At 40.5% G+C, this 17921-nt stretch overlaps 1 protein-coding gene across 1 annotated transcript in view; it reads left to right on the forward strand.

Annotated features, from left to right (window-relative positions):
* The first annotated feature begins 284 nt into the window (after nucleotides 1-284).
* The window catches only part of EPSTI1 (epithelial stromal interaction 1), a 110310-nt gene continuing 92673 nt past the window's right edge, over nucleotides 285-17921 (forward strand). Inside the window, exon 1 of the mRNA XM_033234065.1 lies at nucleotides 285-952. Within this exon, the coding sequence (XP_033089956.1) occupies nucleotides 765-952 (188 nt within the window). The 5' untranslated portion in view covers nucleotides 285-764. The remainder of the gene's footprint in view (nucleotides 953-17921) is intronic.

Below are 17921 nucleotides of genomic sequence, written 5' to 3' on the forward strand. Positions count from 1 at the left end.
AGCCTTACAAATCCTTATTTTAAAATGTCCCCACATCACCATTGCACACTGTTCTGCACAGAGCAGGTCTTTTTTTTTTTTTTTTTTTTAACAGTTCTCGAATGTCTAGTCAATTACTTAGCAAGGCTGCCTGGAGAATCACGTCTACCTTAGCTTACTTCTCCAGCTTTGTGGGGTTTTGTTTTCTTTTGATTTCAGTTTCCATTTCCTCTAACTTGAAAGTATGTGCCTTGGTAACAGCCACACCGCAGTCATTACTGATAAAAGGCGACATTTTGTTGAGATGATTTTAGTTATTGACCTAATCCCTGGTATTTTAAGGTTAATATGTTTTTTACAGTCTCAAATATCCAGCGGTCCTCAAATTAGAGTTGCCTGTTAAACAGTTTCTCAAGTATCTTTCAGGATTGTAGTCACTTTGCGGGCTAATCGGTCACCAGGTGTCCGTGGCTGATCCCAGTTATTCTGATTAACCTCTAAGGTGATTGTGAGACTTTAAACCTGCTCACCTGTAGCCAATCAAGCCCGCTCAAGTCAACCTCCTGGGCTGTGAACCCGCGATAAGGTCGGAGGGGGCCTCAGTGGAGAATAGATGGGGAAGTTCTCTGGGGCGGGCGCAGTTTGCTGCTGATTCTGAGAAACCGAAACTCAGCTGTTAAAACCGCTGCCTCTGCACTTTGGAATCCCGTCTGGAGACTTCGCTAAGCGTCCCAGCCGCATCCCTCCCGCAGCGACGGCGGCCCGGGACCCGCGGGCTGTGCACCATGTACACACGCAGTAGAGTGGTGAGCTCCGGGATCGGCGCCTCCCCTGGCTCCCGCCCGACCCAGGACCCCCGGGACCCTTATGGGCGGCACGGGAAGCTGGGCCCGCTGGAAGACCAGAGACAGGGTTTGCAGGCAGTCCCTGAGAGCCCTTCGCGGGAGAGCGTCGTGCACGCGGGCCAGAGACAGTGAGTATTTTAACAACCTGGCTTCGGGGCGGGAGCCCGGGCCCCAAACATACAAGCACCTTCTTGGTCCTTGGAGTTTGAAGCCACAGGGGCCCAACAACAGGGATTTTGACTGAATGAAAGCTCATTTGCTTAAATGAAAGCATCCATGCCTTGCCTTATAAATAGAGTTTGCTAGTTTGCAGTCCTTTGGTAAATAACCAGCCCGGTTCTTTCTAGGAACGCTACTTTTCTGACTTTTGTGACTGGCTACAGGATTGAAAGACGTGGGTGTGTAGCAACTGCCTAGGCATCCAGTAAGATGTCATTTTCCAGGTATCTCCAGAGCTCATACTCCAACCAGTATGGAAATAACTTTTCCCTTACTGTTTTTTAAAAACTTGGTGCCGGGCCAGGCGCATTGGCTCAAGCCTATAATCCCAGCACTTTGTGGGGCCAAGGCAGGCATATCACCTGAGGTCAGGAGTTCAAAACCAGCCTGGCCAACATGGTGAAACCCCATCTTTACTAAAGATAAAATAATAAACTGGGTGTAATGACACGCGCCTATAGTCCCAGCTACTTGGGAGGTTGAGGTAGGAGAATCGCTTGAACCAGGGAGACGGAGGTTGCAGTGAGCCGAAATCTCACCGTTGCACTCCAGCCTGGGCAAGAGAGCGAGACTCTGTCTCAACACAAAACAAAACAAAAAAAACAAAACTTGGTGCCCTAAATGGAATTACTATATCAGACACTAACAGGTAAGGGTCAACAAGAAATGTGATATGGGGTAGAAGATTCAAATTCTGCCTCTAGGTAGGAGCAAGCCTGTGTCCCAACAAGACTCCCAGATAAACTAGCCTCTTACAACCAGAGGAGTGGAGCTGAGTGAGTGAGGAGGTCAGTGACCGTAGTAACTCTTGTCCCTGATGTTGATATGTGCTCTATCCAAGAACAGATAGGTAGCATTTATTCCTGGTCTTTGATTCAGGGACTGCAGTGAGTATCCGGGACACATTTATTATGCAAGTGTCATGAGCCTCTCTTTCCAGCCAAAGGAGTGAACTTCTTTAACTCAGCAGTGTGGTTTATCACAACATCACTGCCTTTGAAGTGCTGCCTCTGTGAATTGGAACTGTCCAAATGGTTTTATTTTTAGTGTCTCCTTTTTCATCGACTTCTAGTCCTACGAAAGACAAACCCTGGTTGCTAAGAAACAGTATATAACCTTATGGCCAATAAACAGTAGATTTTCTTTCATCCCTTAGCTTTTAAAAGTACCAGGCCTTTAATATTATTCAGCTTAGGTTTACCCTTAGATGGGGTGGATAATCTGGAAATCAATTAGAGATTGTTGCATTTCTTTCCTCCTCAGAATAATTGGTGTCTTGCCACAATAGAAGCAGCCCATAACTTTCAAGTAACCCGCATATCTACAAGCTATAGTACTTAACAGTAACAAAGGTCACAGACATACGGTCTCATGTCCATGAATAGCTGATGATGAACATGATTTGCATTACTTTTTTCTGTTAAAAAGCATTTATTTTGATATAACCATTTATTTTCAAGCTCATATCATCACATAAGTATTAACTGTTGCATCTATGTTCTTATTTGGTTGTAATTACCCCGGAATCTTGCTAGACCAAACTGCTCAGAAATAGGCAGCTTTTGGATGGGTTATGCAGGCCTTAATACCCTGAAGACCTCATTGCACACTATTTTGCAATTCCTTTTTTTTTTTTTTGAGACGGAGTCTCGCTCTGTCGCCCAGGCTGGAGTACAGTGGCCGGATCTCAGCTCACTGCAAGCTCCGCCTCCCGGGTTCACGCCATTCTCCTGCCTCAGCCTCCCAAGTAGCTGGGACTACAGGCGCCCGCCACCTCACCCGGCTAGTTTTTTGTATTTTTTAGTAGAGACGGGGTTTCTCCGTGTTAGCCAGGATGGTCTCGATCTCCTGACCTCGTGATCCGCCCGTCTCGGCCTCCCAAAGTGCTGGGATTACAGGCTTGAGCCACCGCGCCCGGCCTATTTTGCAATTCCTAAAAAGACTTTCAAATAAACCATTAAAAAATACCAGGAAGTGTTTAGTTATCTCTCACTGAGTCTTCCTTTTTTTTTTTTTTTTTTCCATCTAAACCAGTTGCAGTAAGTACAGAATTATATATTCCCTTTTAGGGGTTTGATGTCTGAGATCCTGTTGGGACAACTTTGAATTTTTGTTGCATCTCCATTAGTTACTTAGATTCACTTTCTCACTTGTTTCCTTTAATGGAGTTGGAAAACCAAGGAAAATGAATGGCGCATATCTCAGTAGAATTAGCTGCCCACCCGCTGCCCCAAAATAAAGAAATCTTTATTTATTTTGGGGATAAAAAATTAGAAACACTTTCTGATTTAAAAAAATAAAGAGGCTGGGCGTGGTGGCTCACGCCTGCCTGTAATCCCAGCACTTTGTGGGCCGAGGCGGGCAGATCACGAGGTCAGGAGATGGAGACCATCCTAGCTAACACGATGAGACCCCATCTCTTCTAAAAATACAAAAAATTAGCCGGGTGTGGTGGTGGGCGCCTGTAGTCCCAGCTACTTGGGAGGCTGAGGCAGGAGAATGGCATGAACCCAGGAAGTGGAGCTTGCAGTGAACCAAGATCACGCCACTGCACTCCAGCCTGGGCAACAGAGTGAGACTCTGTCTCAAAAACGAAACAAAACAAACAAACAAAAAAAAAGAGGATAGAGTTAAGTGCTTTAATAGTACAGCTTCATTTGTCTACTCATAATGTGAAATTATTTATATGGTAAAAGATTTCTCTTGTTTTGTGTGCATCCTTCCATTAATTTCCTCCTGCAGCCCCAGTGTGGGGATTAGGAATATGGCCTCTGATGCCGGGTAGACCTGGGTTCAGTTCTGATTATGCCATCACTTGCTCTTTGAACATAATCCTTAGCTACTTTATGCCTCAGTTTCCTCATTACTTAATATGAGACAATAACAACTTCATAGGGTTTTAATTTTTCCACATATACATGTGTAAAGCATAACTTTATGCCTGGTAAAGTACTATGCTGTCACCCTTAAGTCGAGTGTTTGCGCCTTGTTAAAAACACACGGAAAAAACACTGGTTTAAAACACCTACTTGTGGTCGGGTGCAGGGGTTTGTGCCTGTGACCTCAGCACTTTGGGAAGCCAATGTGGGAGGATTGCTTTAGTCCAGGAGTAACATAGGGAGGCCCTTGTCTCCAAAAAAAAAAAAAATTTTTTTTTGAGCACGGTGGCACATACCTGTGTCCCAGCTACTCGAGAGGCTGAGGCAGGAGGATAGCTTGAGCTCAGGAGCTCCAAGACTACAGTGACCTATGATTGTACCATTGTACTCAAGCCTGGGCTGTTAACAGAGTGAGACCCTGTCTCAAATAAATAAATAAATAAACCACCTACTTGCATAGAAACAAAGTATACTAGTAAAAATCTATGGCTATCAATATATTAAATGATTCTGAGTACCTCTGATAGACTCTCAGACAAGATTGAGTTCTTGATGGAATTTGGATTTAAGTTATTACAAGTATTTACTAATTCATACTGGGTTTCCCAATTAGTTTTACTTGGTGATTTTTATCTTGTCTTTACATATCAAAGCTATCTACACAAATTAAAAGAGAAAAAAGCTTACACAAACTTCTAATCCAAAGTAAACCTTTATCCTTCCTCTTAATGTTCTGCTTGTTTGTAAATATTTTACATTATTTATATCACCTCTAGATAAATATAAGACAAAGACATGCATTTACCTAGTTTTTATCCAATTCTGGGAAATGAGGTCTTGCCTGTGCTAGTAATATAGGGTTGAGTTCACATTCTTGTACTTGTCCAACCATACCTGGTCCTTTAGCTTGATGCTGTTTGAAGAAAATAAAAAGATATTTTGAAAACGAACCTATAATATGGAATTTTATTTTATAGTTAACTTGAGCTGAATTTGTATGTAACTTATGTTAATCTTAACATTTTTGTGGCCTACTTTGTATTAGTATTGTAGATATTTCAACATGAGCAGTGATAACCATAGCAGTTATATAGTGCCTAGTATGTAGAAGCACACTATGTATATTGACTCTCAATCCTCATAACCACCATGGAATGAGAGGATCTCTAGCTTAAAATAACTAATTAAAAACTAGGAACAGGCCGGGCGCGGTGGCTCAAGCCTGTAATCCCAGCACTTTGGGAGGCCGAGACGGGTGGATCACGAGGTCAGGAGATTGAGACCATCCTGGCTAATATGGTGAAACCCTGTCTCTACTAAAAAATACAAAAAACTAGCCGGGCGAGGTGGCGGGCGCCTGTAGTCCCAGCTACTTGGGAGGCTGAGGCAGGAGAATGGCGTGAACCCGGGAGGCGGAGCTTGCAGTGAGCTGAGATCCGGCCACTGCATTCCAGCCTGGGCGACAGAGCGAGACTCCGTCTCAAAAAAAAAAAAAAAAAAAAAAAAAAACTAGGAACAAATAACTACTCAACAAAAAATAAGCCCTTATGAAGCTTACTGTCTAATTGATGGAACGGACATTTATTAAAATGTGAATAAATATGTATACTATAAAGCAGGGGTATCCAATCTTTTGGCTTCCTGGGGCCACATTGGAAGAATCGTCTCGGGCCCCACATAAAATACACCAACACTAATGATAGCGGATGAGCTTAAAAAAAAATTGCAAAAAAAACCCTCCATGTTTTAAGAAAGTTTATACATTTGTGTTGGGCCACATTCAAAGCCATCCTGAGCCGCCCGGGCTACATGCACCTTGTGGGCCCTGGGCTGGACAAGCTTGCAAGGAAAGCCAGGGTCTGAGCTGGTCTTGGGAGCAGGAAGATCTTTCCTCAGATGTGACGTTTGAGCTTTGGTCTACAGGATCATTAGGAGTTACGTGTTGTTTTTTTTTCCTGACACCAAATATGTCATTCTAACACCAACTAACTCTGACCCCAACTAGGTGTCCCACAGTTCAGTTCTAACACTAACTACTCAGAGTTAGTGTGGACCCCACAAATTAAGGGCTCAGTCCTGCAAAAGTGACCCCCCACTTCAGACTTCAGACACTAGCTGCAAATGGAATCTCCAGGCTACCTGTATGTCTCCCCACCAGACTACAAAGTTGGGGGTTCCCATGCATCTCCCCTTCCCCAGTTTTAATAATTCACTAGAGTGACTCACAAAACTCACAGAAATTACTATATTTATGATTATAGGTTTATCATAAAGGATACAACTCAGTGAAGTGGAAGAGATGCGTAAGGCATCTCTTGGGGGATGAAGGGGTAGGTGGTGGGGTGTGAAGAGTTTCCATACTCTAGGTAGGTACGTTGATGTGTTCACCAACCTGGAAGACCCCCAAACCTTATAGTTCAAGAACTTTTATTGAGGCTTTATTACCTAGGCATCATTGAATAAGTCCAGTGGCTATTGGTGATTAAATCTCCAGACCCCTCTTCTCCCCAGAAATTGAGATGGGGCTGAAAGTTTTAACCCTCCAATCTCCTGGTTGGTTTTTCTAGCTACCAGTCTTGGTTCTTAAGCTAGCTGTCTAGGGACCTCACCAACAGTCATTAGCATACAGTAGACAGCACTCTGGGAATCCCAAGGGTTTTGGGAACTTGGAACCAGAGACCATGACCAAATATTTATTTTTTATTATATCACAGGAGTTTAAGTGGCCTCTGAACAGTCAGAGAAACTTGTTGTTCAGATTGTCTTCAGAAGAACTTACAGTGGGGAGCATAGTCAGCTGACGGCCCCAGCTGCCACCCTTTTGGATCCGTTATACCTTGCCTGTGAGTGCTGGCTTGTGCCGCACTCGTCCCAGCCAATGACTGAGCATTCCAGGGTGCCAGTGCTGTTGCAGAACTGCCAGGCTTATACACCCTCTGTGCAGCAATAGACCCATACACTGACAATGGCACTTGCAGCAGAGGAAGAGTTTAATCATCATGACGTTCTCAGTGAAGAAACAGGAATTCTCAAGCCTCAAATTTGTTTCTTCCACGGGTACTGGGCAAGGGTTTTTAAAGGGATTCATGGAGAGTGAGGGGCTAGAAAATCTGGGGTTGTCCGTTGGACACCTCACAGCTGGGCTAGCGAGCAGCAACCGGCTACAAGGAAGTAGACCAAAGGGCAAGCTGGCTTAATGATTGCTGCTGCAAGCCCGGTTGCATTTTATTATTTTTCTCTTGCTCAATTTTATACAATTTTCTTGGGATGGTTTTAGTGCTAGCCTATTCCTGGCCCATGTGGGACTCCTCTATTAGGCAACTTTTGCTGGAAGACTCCCCATATTCCTGTCCAAGATTTTCTCCGAACTGTGTAACACTCTGAGGATCTTGCTACTCAATCCTCTTTCCTTCCGTCCTTTCATAGAATGAAAGTTGTCAGACTCAAAATGAGGTCACTTGTGTCAAACATGTGGAGCTGGGGCCATGAAGGGAGGATTCTCACGCACATATGCCTGATAACAAGAACTCTCACAAAAGGCTCTGCAAAAACTACAACTTTGCACAAAAGCTACAACCTTAAAAAATACTTCTGCAAGGGCATCTGCCTAGCAACTGTCTGTCCAACCTTGGATTGATTCTACCCTTGTTGATTCTTGTAGCCAAGGATATTGGTCTCAAACAACTTATATCACCCTCCTCACTTTTCCTTTAAAAACCCTGGTCTTCCTTTGCTTTCCTGAATATACCCACTGTATTCCCATTGCAATGCTCAATCCAGAATAAATATAATTTTCTTTAGGAGAGCCTCTCTCGTTGTCTTTTATTTAGGTTTTGGCAATAGGAATCAGACCCAGTCTTGTTCTCAAGGCTTTCCTTGCCTACCCCTGTTCCCCCTTTCATCCTTCACAAGCATTCCTCCTTATCCATCTCTTGCATGTCTAACTCTGTCTTGGTGTCAGCTTCTGAAGAACTCAAACTAATACAGTCTCAAACAACCTACTGCAACCTCAACACTTAGACATCTTATTTATGTCTGTTGATGGCATGCTATCTATGCAGATTGGGGAAACCCATTCTTTTTCTCATTTCCTCCTTTAGGGCCCAGAAAACACATTTCCTACTTTCCTTGATCCAATCTCAATGCGTCCCACCAGTTTGTTATGCTCGAGGGAAGGAAATAATCTTTGTAATCCTTCTCTTCATCTCCAAACTCTCAAGGGAGATAAAAGTAGAATCAGTGATGGTTTGGTAAGAGCAGTTCCTCATGGCCAGTCCTGAGTTTTCTCTTTTCTCCTTAAAAAGCATTGTTAAATTTTGTATTCTGTAATTATAACATGGAATACAAGGTGGGATATACAATAATAAAGTCACTAAGTTGTAGTGTTAAATTTTTATAAATATCACTATTTAGTGTCTGTTTTCTGAAATCCTGAAGTATGGTTTCTTATGTCTAAGACAGAACTTAAGTCATTTTGACTCACATTATTTGCATCTGAATAAGCCACATACAATATTCTGAAATTAAGTGCAAGTTTTTACAAACTTATTAGAGTATATTAGAACTGTTTTCACTATTGCTTCCTCACTGCAATGTCCATATTTTCAATTTCCTTCTCTATATGATTATGAGAAAATAAAATTCTGCTTATAGATGCTAAGTGGCCTGAATGCATCGGGCTAGTATTCTTCCCTGGAAATAGAGAACTGAATAATGCTGGAGTTCCTTTTAATGTTATGAAGTAATAGTACATTGGAAGAGAGTATCTGTGACTGATTGTAATGAGCAATCTTCGTGATGGCTCAATATAGATGGTTATTCATTAGGGGATTATTTAAGTCCATCTTCAGCATGCAGAAAGTTTATAAAGCAACAGATAGTATTTAACTCTTACTAATGACATGTCTCAATGAGCTGGGTAGCTGTCTCAATGATTACCAGATACTAATACTAATACTATTTGACTTATTTTTGAAATGAGAAATGTAATGAAGCATTGGAATCCTGTTGTAGCATGAAGTAAATTTGTTATGAGCTGGAATAATTAAACTGGGTACCCCTGAGAGACAAACCAAAATAACATTTAGTAGCTCATGTGTTTTCAATGTTTAACCATGTGCTAGACCTTGTGTTAAGTATGTCAGGTACATTATGGAATAGTTTCTTCATGATAAGCCGTTTGCTACCTTAAAGATGAAGAAACTGAGTCTTGAAAATAAAATAATTTTCCAAGATCTCATGGCTTTTTGAGTGACAGAACCAGTATTCAAACCTACGTCTATCTACCAAATTCTGGATCTTGAATATGATGTATAGAGGGAGGATAGATAGAAGGAGTGATAGTGCAGCTAGCTAAGGTCCTATCATCATTTTTTTTTTTTTTTCCTGAGATGGAGTCTTGCTCTGTCACCCAGGCTGGAGTACAATGATGCGGTCTCAGCTCACTGAAAACTCTGCCTCCCGGGTTCAGGCGATTCTCCTGCCTCAGCCTCCTGAGTAGCTGGGATTACAGGTGCCCACCACCGTGCCTGGTTAATTTTTGTATTTTTAGTAGAGACAGGGTTTCACCATGCAGGTCAGGCAGGTCTTGAACTGCTGACCTTGTGATCCACCTGCCTCGGCCTCCTAAAGTGCTGAGATTACAGGTGTGAGCCACTGCGCCCAGCCCTATCATTGTTTTATATTGACTTTAAGAAAAGAGAAGTTCTGTAAGCTAAAGGGAGTGATAATATAGAAGCAGTAATGTGACATTTACAGTTGCAGAGAGGGGAAGATTTCTTTCCTTACCTATCCCTAGGTTCATGGCTGATATCTTTATAAAAAAAAGATAGATTAACAAGAGAAAAGCATACCCATTCATGCAACATAAGTTTTATAGGGCAAAGGAGCTTCCAAAAATGAAGATTCAAAGAACCAGGGAAAACTGTGTCTTTTTATGCTTAGGTTTGATGAAGAGTGGATAGTGTATAGAAGTATGATTGGTAAAAAGGTGTATGGTCTAATGACATAAACTGGGGAAGCGTAGCAAGGCCTGTTTGTTCAAATTCTTTGTGTCTCTATGTCTCCATTCGTTTCCTATGGGTTTAGGGAGGAGGGAGGATCCCTCTGAAATGAGGATCTTATGACCTACCTTAGAGGAAGGTCAGAGAAATTTTTTATGGCTTGCTTCAGGGGAGAAAGATGGGAGAAGGTCAGAGAGGCCTTCCTGCTTTTGCTGTTTTCTCAAATGCCAAAGTCCAAATTTTGGGATAACATGTCGTGAACCCCACCATAGTTTTAAAATGATTTGAATAGAGAAGTAGTTTGCAGGAGAAAAGTTTCTCTGGGGATTCCCTTTGTTCTGCTGCTTTTCACAAATGACGGGTGAGCTTGGTAGCCTGGCGTTAGTGTTACTGGCAAGGGGTCCTGATCCGGACCCCAAGAGAAGGTTCTCGGAAGTCACACAAGAAAGAATTCAGGGCAAGTCTATACAGCAAAGTGAAAGCAAGTTTATTAAGAAAGTAAAGGAATAAAGAATGACTACTCCATAGGCAGAGCAGCCCCGAGGCCTGCTGGTTGCCCATTTTTATGGTTATTTCTTAATTTTATGCTAAACAAGGTGTGGGTTATTCATGTTTCTCCTCTTTAGACCATCTAGGATAACTTCCTGATGTTGCCATGGCATTTGTAAACTGTCATGATGCTGGTGGGAGTGTAGCATTGAGGAAAACCAGAGGTCACTCTCGTTGCTGTCTTGGTTTTGGTGGGTTTTAGCTGTCTTTACTGAAACCTGTCTTATCAGCAAGGTCTTTATGACCTGTATCTTGTGCCAACCTCCTATCTCATCCTGTGACTTAGAATGCCTTAACTGTCTGGGAGTGCAGTCCAGCAAGTTTTAGCCTTATTTTACCCAGCCCCTATTCAAGATGGAGTCTCTCTGGCTCAAACATCTCTGACAGGCTGGGCGAGGTGGCTCAAGCCTGTAATCCCAGCACTTTGGGAGGCCGAGATGGGCGGATCACGAGGTCAGGAGATCGAGCCCATCCTGGCTAACACGGTGAAACCCTGTCTCTACTAAAAAATACAAAAAAAATTAGCCGGGTGAGGTGGCGGGCGCCTGTTGTCCCAGCTACTCGGGAGGCTGAGGCAGGAGAATGGCGTGAACCCGGGAGGCGGAGCTTGCAGTGAGCTGAGATCCGGCCACAGCACTCCAGCCTGGGTGACAGAGCGAGACTCCGTCTAAAAAACAAAACAAAACAAAACCATCTCTGACATTAGAGCAGTTATCTCACTCTCACTGTGCAACCTCAACAACATAGTAACTTCCAGTGACTTTTTTTTCAGACTTCTGATCATAGCCTACAGTGAACAATTCATTTGACATCACGAGCTAGTACATGACTAAGTATATATTAGTGTATATATAACTAAAATTACACAAAACAATTTTCACCTTTATTATATGTGATGTACTCTGACCGTTTCTATTCTTGTGCATTAAAAATAAATCCATTGAATTGATTTCATGACCCATTAGAGGATTACCTCCTACAGTTTGAAAAGCACAGTTCTATGCATAACAGAAGAGAGAGAGTGGATGAAAATTAAAAAAAATTTTGGTTTGATTAGATCAAATTTACATTCCTGTTTGTGCAGGAGGGTAGAAATTACGGTCCTGTATAGAAGAAATTTCCAACTTTTCTGCACTGGATTCCATTCCTCAGTATGGTGTGCATTTGTGGTCTGCCAAGGCTTGGGGAGCAATCATTTTTGTTCAAATACAATATCAAAAATGAATGGGAGTTGCTCAAAAAGTCTTCGACAGCTGGAATGGTGAAACAATAAACCAACAGGATGATGAAAGCTTGAAAACACATAATACCTATAATAATCAGTAGAACCATAGCAGAAATGAGAAAAAAAAGAAACTTAGTTCAATTACACAGTAAGGTTACTTACTTCAAAGTCAGTAGAGTGCTGTAAGGTTATACATATTAAGGTTAATTGCATCTATTCAGAATGTATTTGAATCTGAAACAAAAGCTTAAGAGGAAAGAAAATAATCAAATGGAAATGACTGCATTTGAAGGGTCTATTCTATATCAGAGAATCGGCTGATGATGGCTCCTTTGTTCTGTAATGTTTGTAATTCCCTGGCCCCCACCCCCTGCAAATAGGAAGACATAAAAGGAAATCTGTTAAAGTCCTGTAGAAAAACTGAAGACATTTACCATCATTAAAACTCAAGGGCTAGTATTGCCCAGTGTTTGTTTTACTAGTGAGAGCAGAAACCTATGCTACCTAATCTTGTAAGAAAAGCTGAGCCCCTGCTTTAAGAAATTTTTATATTAAATATTTCTCTATTAAAAATCTTTGGAATATGTTTCTCTGATTATAAAAGTAAAGTCATATCTGCTTGTTATCAAAACTCAAGCATTTCAAAAATAATACAGAATGTGAAAGTCCCCTGCTATTTCGACCCTTAGAAATAAACATTTCAAAGAGTTTAGTGTAAAGACATCTCTAAAGTACAGGTTGCACTCTGTGACTCTTTATTCCAAGTGGAAAACCTTAGGGCCATGATGCCTAATATGGTTTGTCTGTGTCCCCACCCAAATCTCACCTTGAATTGCAGCTCCCATAATCGCCATGTATCATGGGAGGGACCCGTGGGAGGTAATTGAATTATGGAGGCTGTTTTTCCTATGCTGTTCTCTTAAGTGAGTAAGATTCACGAGACCTGATGCTTTTATAAAGGACAGTTCCTCTGCACGTGCTCAGTTGCCTGCCACCATGTAAGACGTGCCTTTGCTTCTCCTTTGCCTTCCACCATGATTGTGAGGCCTCCCCAGCCATGTGGAACTGTGAGTCCATTAAACCTCTTTTTCTTTATAAATCACCCAGTCTCAGGTATGTCTGTATTAGCAGCATGAGAATGGACTAATACAATGCCCTTTGATTTCTATTGCCAGTGGAAGGTGAACAGATACTCTTTTTCTAATCTTTGTTTTAAACTGTGATTGCACTCCATCATATTTAAACTGTGATTACACTCCATCATATTTTTTTCACAATGTTTTTCACATTGGCTTATTATTTAGTTGCACAAGGAAACAACCTTTGTTCTCACAGTGGCATCTTGGATAACATGTCCTATCTAGTACTGTTTCTAAAAATGTGTAACCTAATCTAATCATGAGGAAATAATCATTTCCTTACTTCCAAATTGTGAAGCATTCTATAAGAAAAGGTACCTGAACTCTTCAAATATGTCAGTCATGAAAGAAAGAAAGAAAAAAAAAAAAGTCAATGAAATTGTCTGATCTAATAAACACATAGGAGTCTACAAACACATGTCAAACAAAATGTGTAATCCATAACTGGATCTAGGATGAGGTAAAGGTAGGGAAGAATATTAAAATGGAAACAATTTGGAAATGTGAATATAGACTATTAGGCAATATTAATGTTAAATTTTTTGGATGTGATAATGATATTATGTTTAAGTAGGAGACTGCTTTTGTTTTTAGGAGATACATGCTAAAATATTTAGGGATGATGTGTTATGACCTTGCAGCTTATTTTCATGTCGTTAAAAGAGAAAAAGTAAATGTGGGAAAACATTTAACAATTGGTAAATATAAGTAAATAGTATATGGGTATTCATTTTAATAATATTTACTTGTTAGGCTTAAAATTTCTTAAGACATTGGGGGAAATATAATACTTTTAGGTGATATTCTAAAACTTATTGTGCCTCTTGTTATTTTTTTCCTTTTCTCTTTTGGAACCTGGAGAATGTAAAAGAGCTTTTCTTATGAAGCTGTATGCTTAAAATTTGTGCCGTTTTCTGCAGGTACATTATTCTTTAATAAATAATTTAGTGAAAAAAGCCTGGGCTCAGAATCATGCTACCATTTACAGGGGAAAAAATATGTACTAATTTTTAAGATGTATTATTTATAAATACTACTTTGTTTCATGCAGTGGTCCTTAGTATTCAAAGGAAAGAAACAGGAACCAGGATACGGTTGTTAAAAGGAAGAGCCAGAAACAGGGATATAAAGAAAGAAACTTAATGATATATATTTATGAAAGAAGAGGCAGCAAAGAGAATCAGTCACAGCATGAAGAAAGGAGATGTCCTGGTGATTCAGGGCTAAGTTTTATTACATCTAAAATAGATGTCATATATGTTATATATAGTTATTATAATTACATACAAAGCAATAGATGTCCCCTTAGGTATCTTAAGTAAGTACCTATGTCTTTGTTTATTTCTCTCCCATAAAATAAGTCTGAAGGTAGGTGGTCTAGGGCTGATCTAATACAAATAATGGGAAACTATAATAGAATATTTGTTATTTTCTGGCATTGTTCTAAGCACTGTGAAATGAAAAGAAACCTTGGGGTCCCCAAATCACTAAGCTAAAGGGAAAAGTCAAGCCGGGAACTGCTCAGGGCAAACCTGCCTTGCATTCTATGCAAAGTCAGTCCTCTGCTCACTGAGATAAATGTGTATCTGATTGCCTCCTTTGGAGAGGCTAATCAGAAACTCAAAAGAATGCAACTGTTTGTCTCTTCTCTGTTATGACCTGGAAGCCCCCTGCCTGCTATGAGTTGTCCCACGTTTGCTTCCAGTTGTCCTGCCTTCCTAGACCAAACCAATGCTCATCTTACATATGTTCTTCGATGTCTCATGTCTTCCTAAAATGTCTAAAACCAAACTGACCACCTTGGGCACATGGCATCAGGACTTCCTGAAGCTGTGTCATGGGTGCGTCCTGAACCTTGGCAAAATAAACTTTTTTTTTTTTGAGACGGAGTCTTCTTGCTCTGTCACCCAGGCTGGAGCGCAGTGGAGCGATCTCAGCTCACTGCAAGCTCCGCCTCCCGGGTTCACACCATTCTCCTGCCTCAGCCTCCCAAGTAGCTGGAACTACAGGCGCCCGCCACCACACCGGCTAATTTTTTTTTTGTATTTTTAGTAGAGACGGGGTTTCACCGTGTTAGCCAGGATGGTCTCGATCTCCTGACCTCGTGATCTACCCGCCTTGGCCTCTCAAAGTGCTGGGATTACAGGCGTGAGCCACCGCATCCGAACTTTAAACTTTATAAATTGACTGAGGCCTGCCTCAGATATTCGGGGTTCACAGCACTTTATATCCTATGAAGTGTGTGTTATCCCGATTTTACAGGTGAAAAAATAGAAAAACTAAATAATTTGCTCTAAGTTGTACAGATAGGAAATAACAGAATTAGGCTTTGAAGTTGGGCAGTACAGCAATAGATTACCACTGATGTGGTGTTTTCATGGTCACAGAGCCCCAGACTGCTTCTGTCTTTCTGCTCTGCCATTCCTGATCATGTCTTCCTTATGCTGGTGCCTCATTGACTGCTTGAGCACCAGCTACCACTTCAACCTTCTGGGAAGAAGGAAAGTAACAAAACAGCTTTTTCTATTGTCTATCACTATTTAAAGGAGTCTTTCTAGAAATCCCTCTCAGTGGCTTCCACTTATATCTCAATTTCTCAAACTTAATCACATAATTATACCTAACTATACAGAAGGCTGGTGGCTGTAGTCTTTCAGTTGGGCACATTGTCTGAGTAATACAAAAGTGCTGTTAGTAAGGAGGAAGTGAGAGTGAATGTTGGGTAGGGCCTACAGCTCTTTTGGTTTAAGAATAAAGGGATTCAAACATGAGAGTGGAAATTAATCATGTGATTATGTTGTCTCTGAGATTTTTGAAATGTAAATAGTATATCTTAGGAAGAAAAGTTTAAATGTAGCCCACATACCTGTTTAGAGTATTGATTTCAGAGGACTGTTAGCGTTTTCTTCTGGATAATGTTCTGTTGAAAGTGTTATGCTTTGTACATCCTGTAGGATTATTTGTAATAGTGAATAATTGAAACAGTTGCAATAGATGAGTGGTTATATGATGCACCAATGTCATGAAATACTATGTAGCCATTGAGCGTTAAGCATGTTACATATATAATCAGGAAAACCACTTATAAATGAAAGCAGGATGTATAACTGTACTTAAAATATGATTGCAACTGTGTAATTATATGTATAGAACATAAATGAAAAGTAAATTCACCCAAATACAATTGTAATTGTGGTCTTTGAGAGGTGGGATAATGCGTGACTTTTTAATGTTTCTAAAAGTTTTCTGAATTTTCCTTTACAAGTGTTTCTTTCAAAATCAGAAAGAAAACATGAATTTCATTTCTAAATGTTCTATGTACAGATTTTGGAATACATCACTATGTCTTGCATTTGTGTTTTTTTTTTTCTTTAAGTTATAGATAACCTTGAGTAATGCTTGAGACATAGACATAATCCGTTCTAAGTCTATTAATAAAAATAATGGGAAGAGAAAATATATAGCACATTTCATAAGTAAGTGGTTTTTCTGCAAATATCAAATTCTTTATCATTAAGCCATTCTTAATAGGAATGTTAATACTAAATAATCTCTTGCTGGAAAAGAGAGTCCCCCAGGGCCTCTTGTACTTTTATGTTTTGTTGGATGTGCCAAGGCCACTCTTTAACCTATTTCTTAGAGTTGTTTATTTAGCTGGGAACCTTGAGAGATGAGGTTTGTTCTCCCAGGACAAAGACCAGGCTCACTTACTATCTGCCATAAAAATGGTGTATTCCCCAAGCATTTCCTCAGCTGCAATGCCAACACACCATGTGTGCAGCATCCATCCTGTTGCTCCCACCGTAAGATTGGAGGCCAGAGAGAATAGATGTAAATAAACTGTTGCTCATGGTGCCTACTGTGCCATGAGTAATAAAGTCTTTGTCTCTGATCCAGGAATTTCATGTCTTCTGCCAGTGTCTGTGAAACAGTAACAGGCTAACTTAATAGCTTGTAAGTAGAATCCAATCAAATCCCAGAACTGACATCTCTATTTTAAAAATATGAATTTCTTATAGTTATTTTTACTGAGGAAGTAGTTACAAGACATTTTGTAAGTATACCTACCAATTGGTGTCCATATCAATGATAGTCCCATCATTGGTTTTTGGCCTCTTAAAGATGGTGAGTCTCTACAATATTGTACTTCGTATACACTCTTTATATTTTTAGTGTGACTCCTTCTTGCTAACTTTTTTTGTGTGTGGCTTTTACTTATGGGTGTGTGTTTAAGTGAAGAAATACATCATCTCAGGTCCATTCTATATGGTTGCGCAGATTGGTGACTACACACACTTGCCTAGCTAAGGTGTGATTTGTGGCTGAGATACATACCAAACCATGTCTCTTTACCTCCACCTGAAAGAAGCAGCACTTTTTTTCTAGTTTGCATGAATTTACAATGTCTCACTAAGCCATGGATCCTGGGTGTGTGTGCTTCTAATTTTCATAAAGACATCGTATAAACAAAGGCCTTGATGATTTTCTGCTTATTTATCTGTCTTTACCCGCTGTGTGGCTATTCGGCCCTCCAACAGAAGCTATGAGTTGTATTGATGAAAGAACTAATCAATTACACATTAGCTTCTTGGGTGTGCATAGAGTGTCTTAGCCTCTGTAGTTTCTGAGGCCAAAGACAATTCATAAACGTTTCCACACTGGAGATGTGGAACACTTGATCAGGGATGGTATGATATAGGCTTAGGGGTCAAGGGCGATTCGCTCAGCCTGGTCTTGTCGTTTTCTATTTTTCTTGGGAATTTGATGTATGTATAAAAAAACTTTTGGAAACCTAAATGCCTCAAAAGTTTTGACTCAGTGTTGACTGAAAACAGTAAGTTTCAGATTCCTACATTGAAGGTCATGTAACAAAAACCAATATGGAATGTCTTGTCTAGAAAGGTAAGTATCCAAATGCCTTTGATTATCCCCAAGTCTTTTTTTTTTTTTTCAATTTATGTATACCCAAGGATATGATTTTCTTGAACTATGAAAACTTCAAACCAACTTTTTGTAGGACTGTAGACTTTACATGTCTACTATTCTGCTTGAAATTATGTTTTCACTTAATTTTCTCTTTCTGA

This window comes from Trachypithecus francoisi, unplaced genomic scaffold (genome assembly GCF_009764315.1).
Source record: "Trachypithecus francoisi isolate TF-2019V2 unplaced genomic scaffold, Tfra_2.0 Contig01461, whole genome shotgun sequence".
NCBI classification, from domain to species: domain Eukaryota; kingdom Metazoa; phylum Chordata; class Mammalia; order Primates; family Cercopithecidae; genus Trachypithecus; species Trachypithecus francoisi.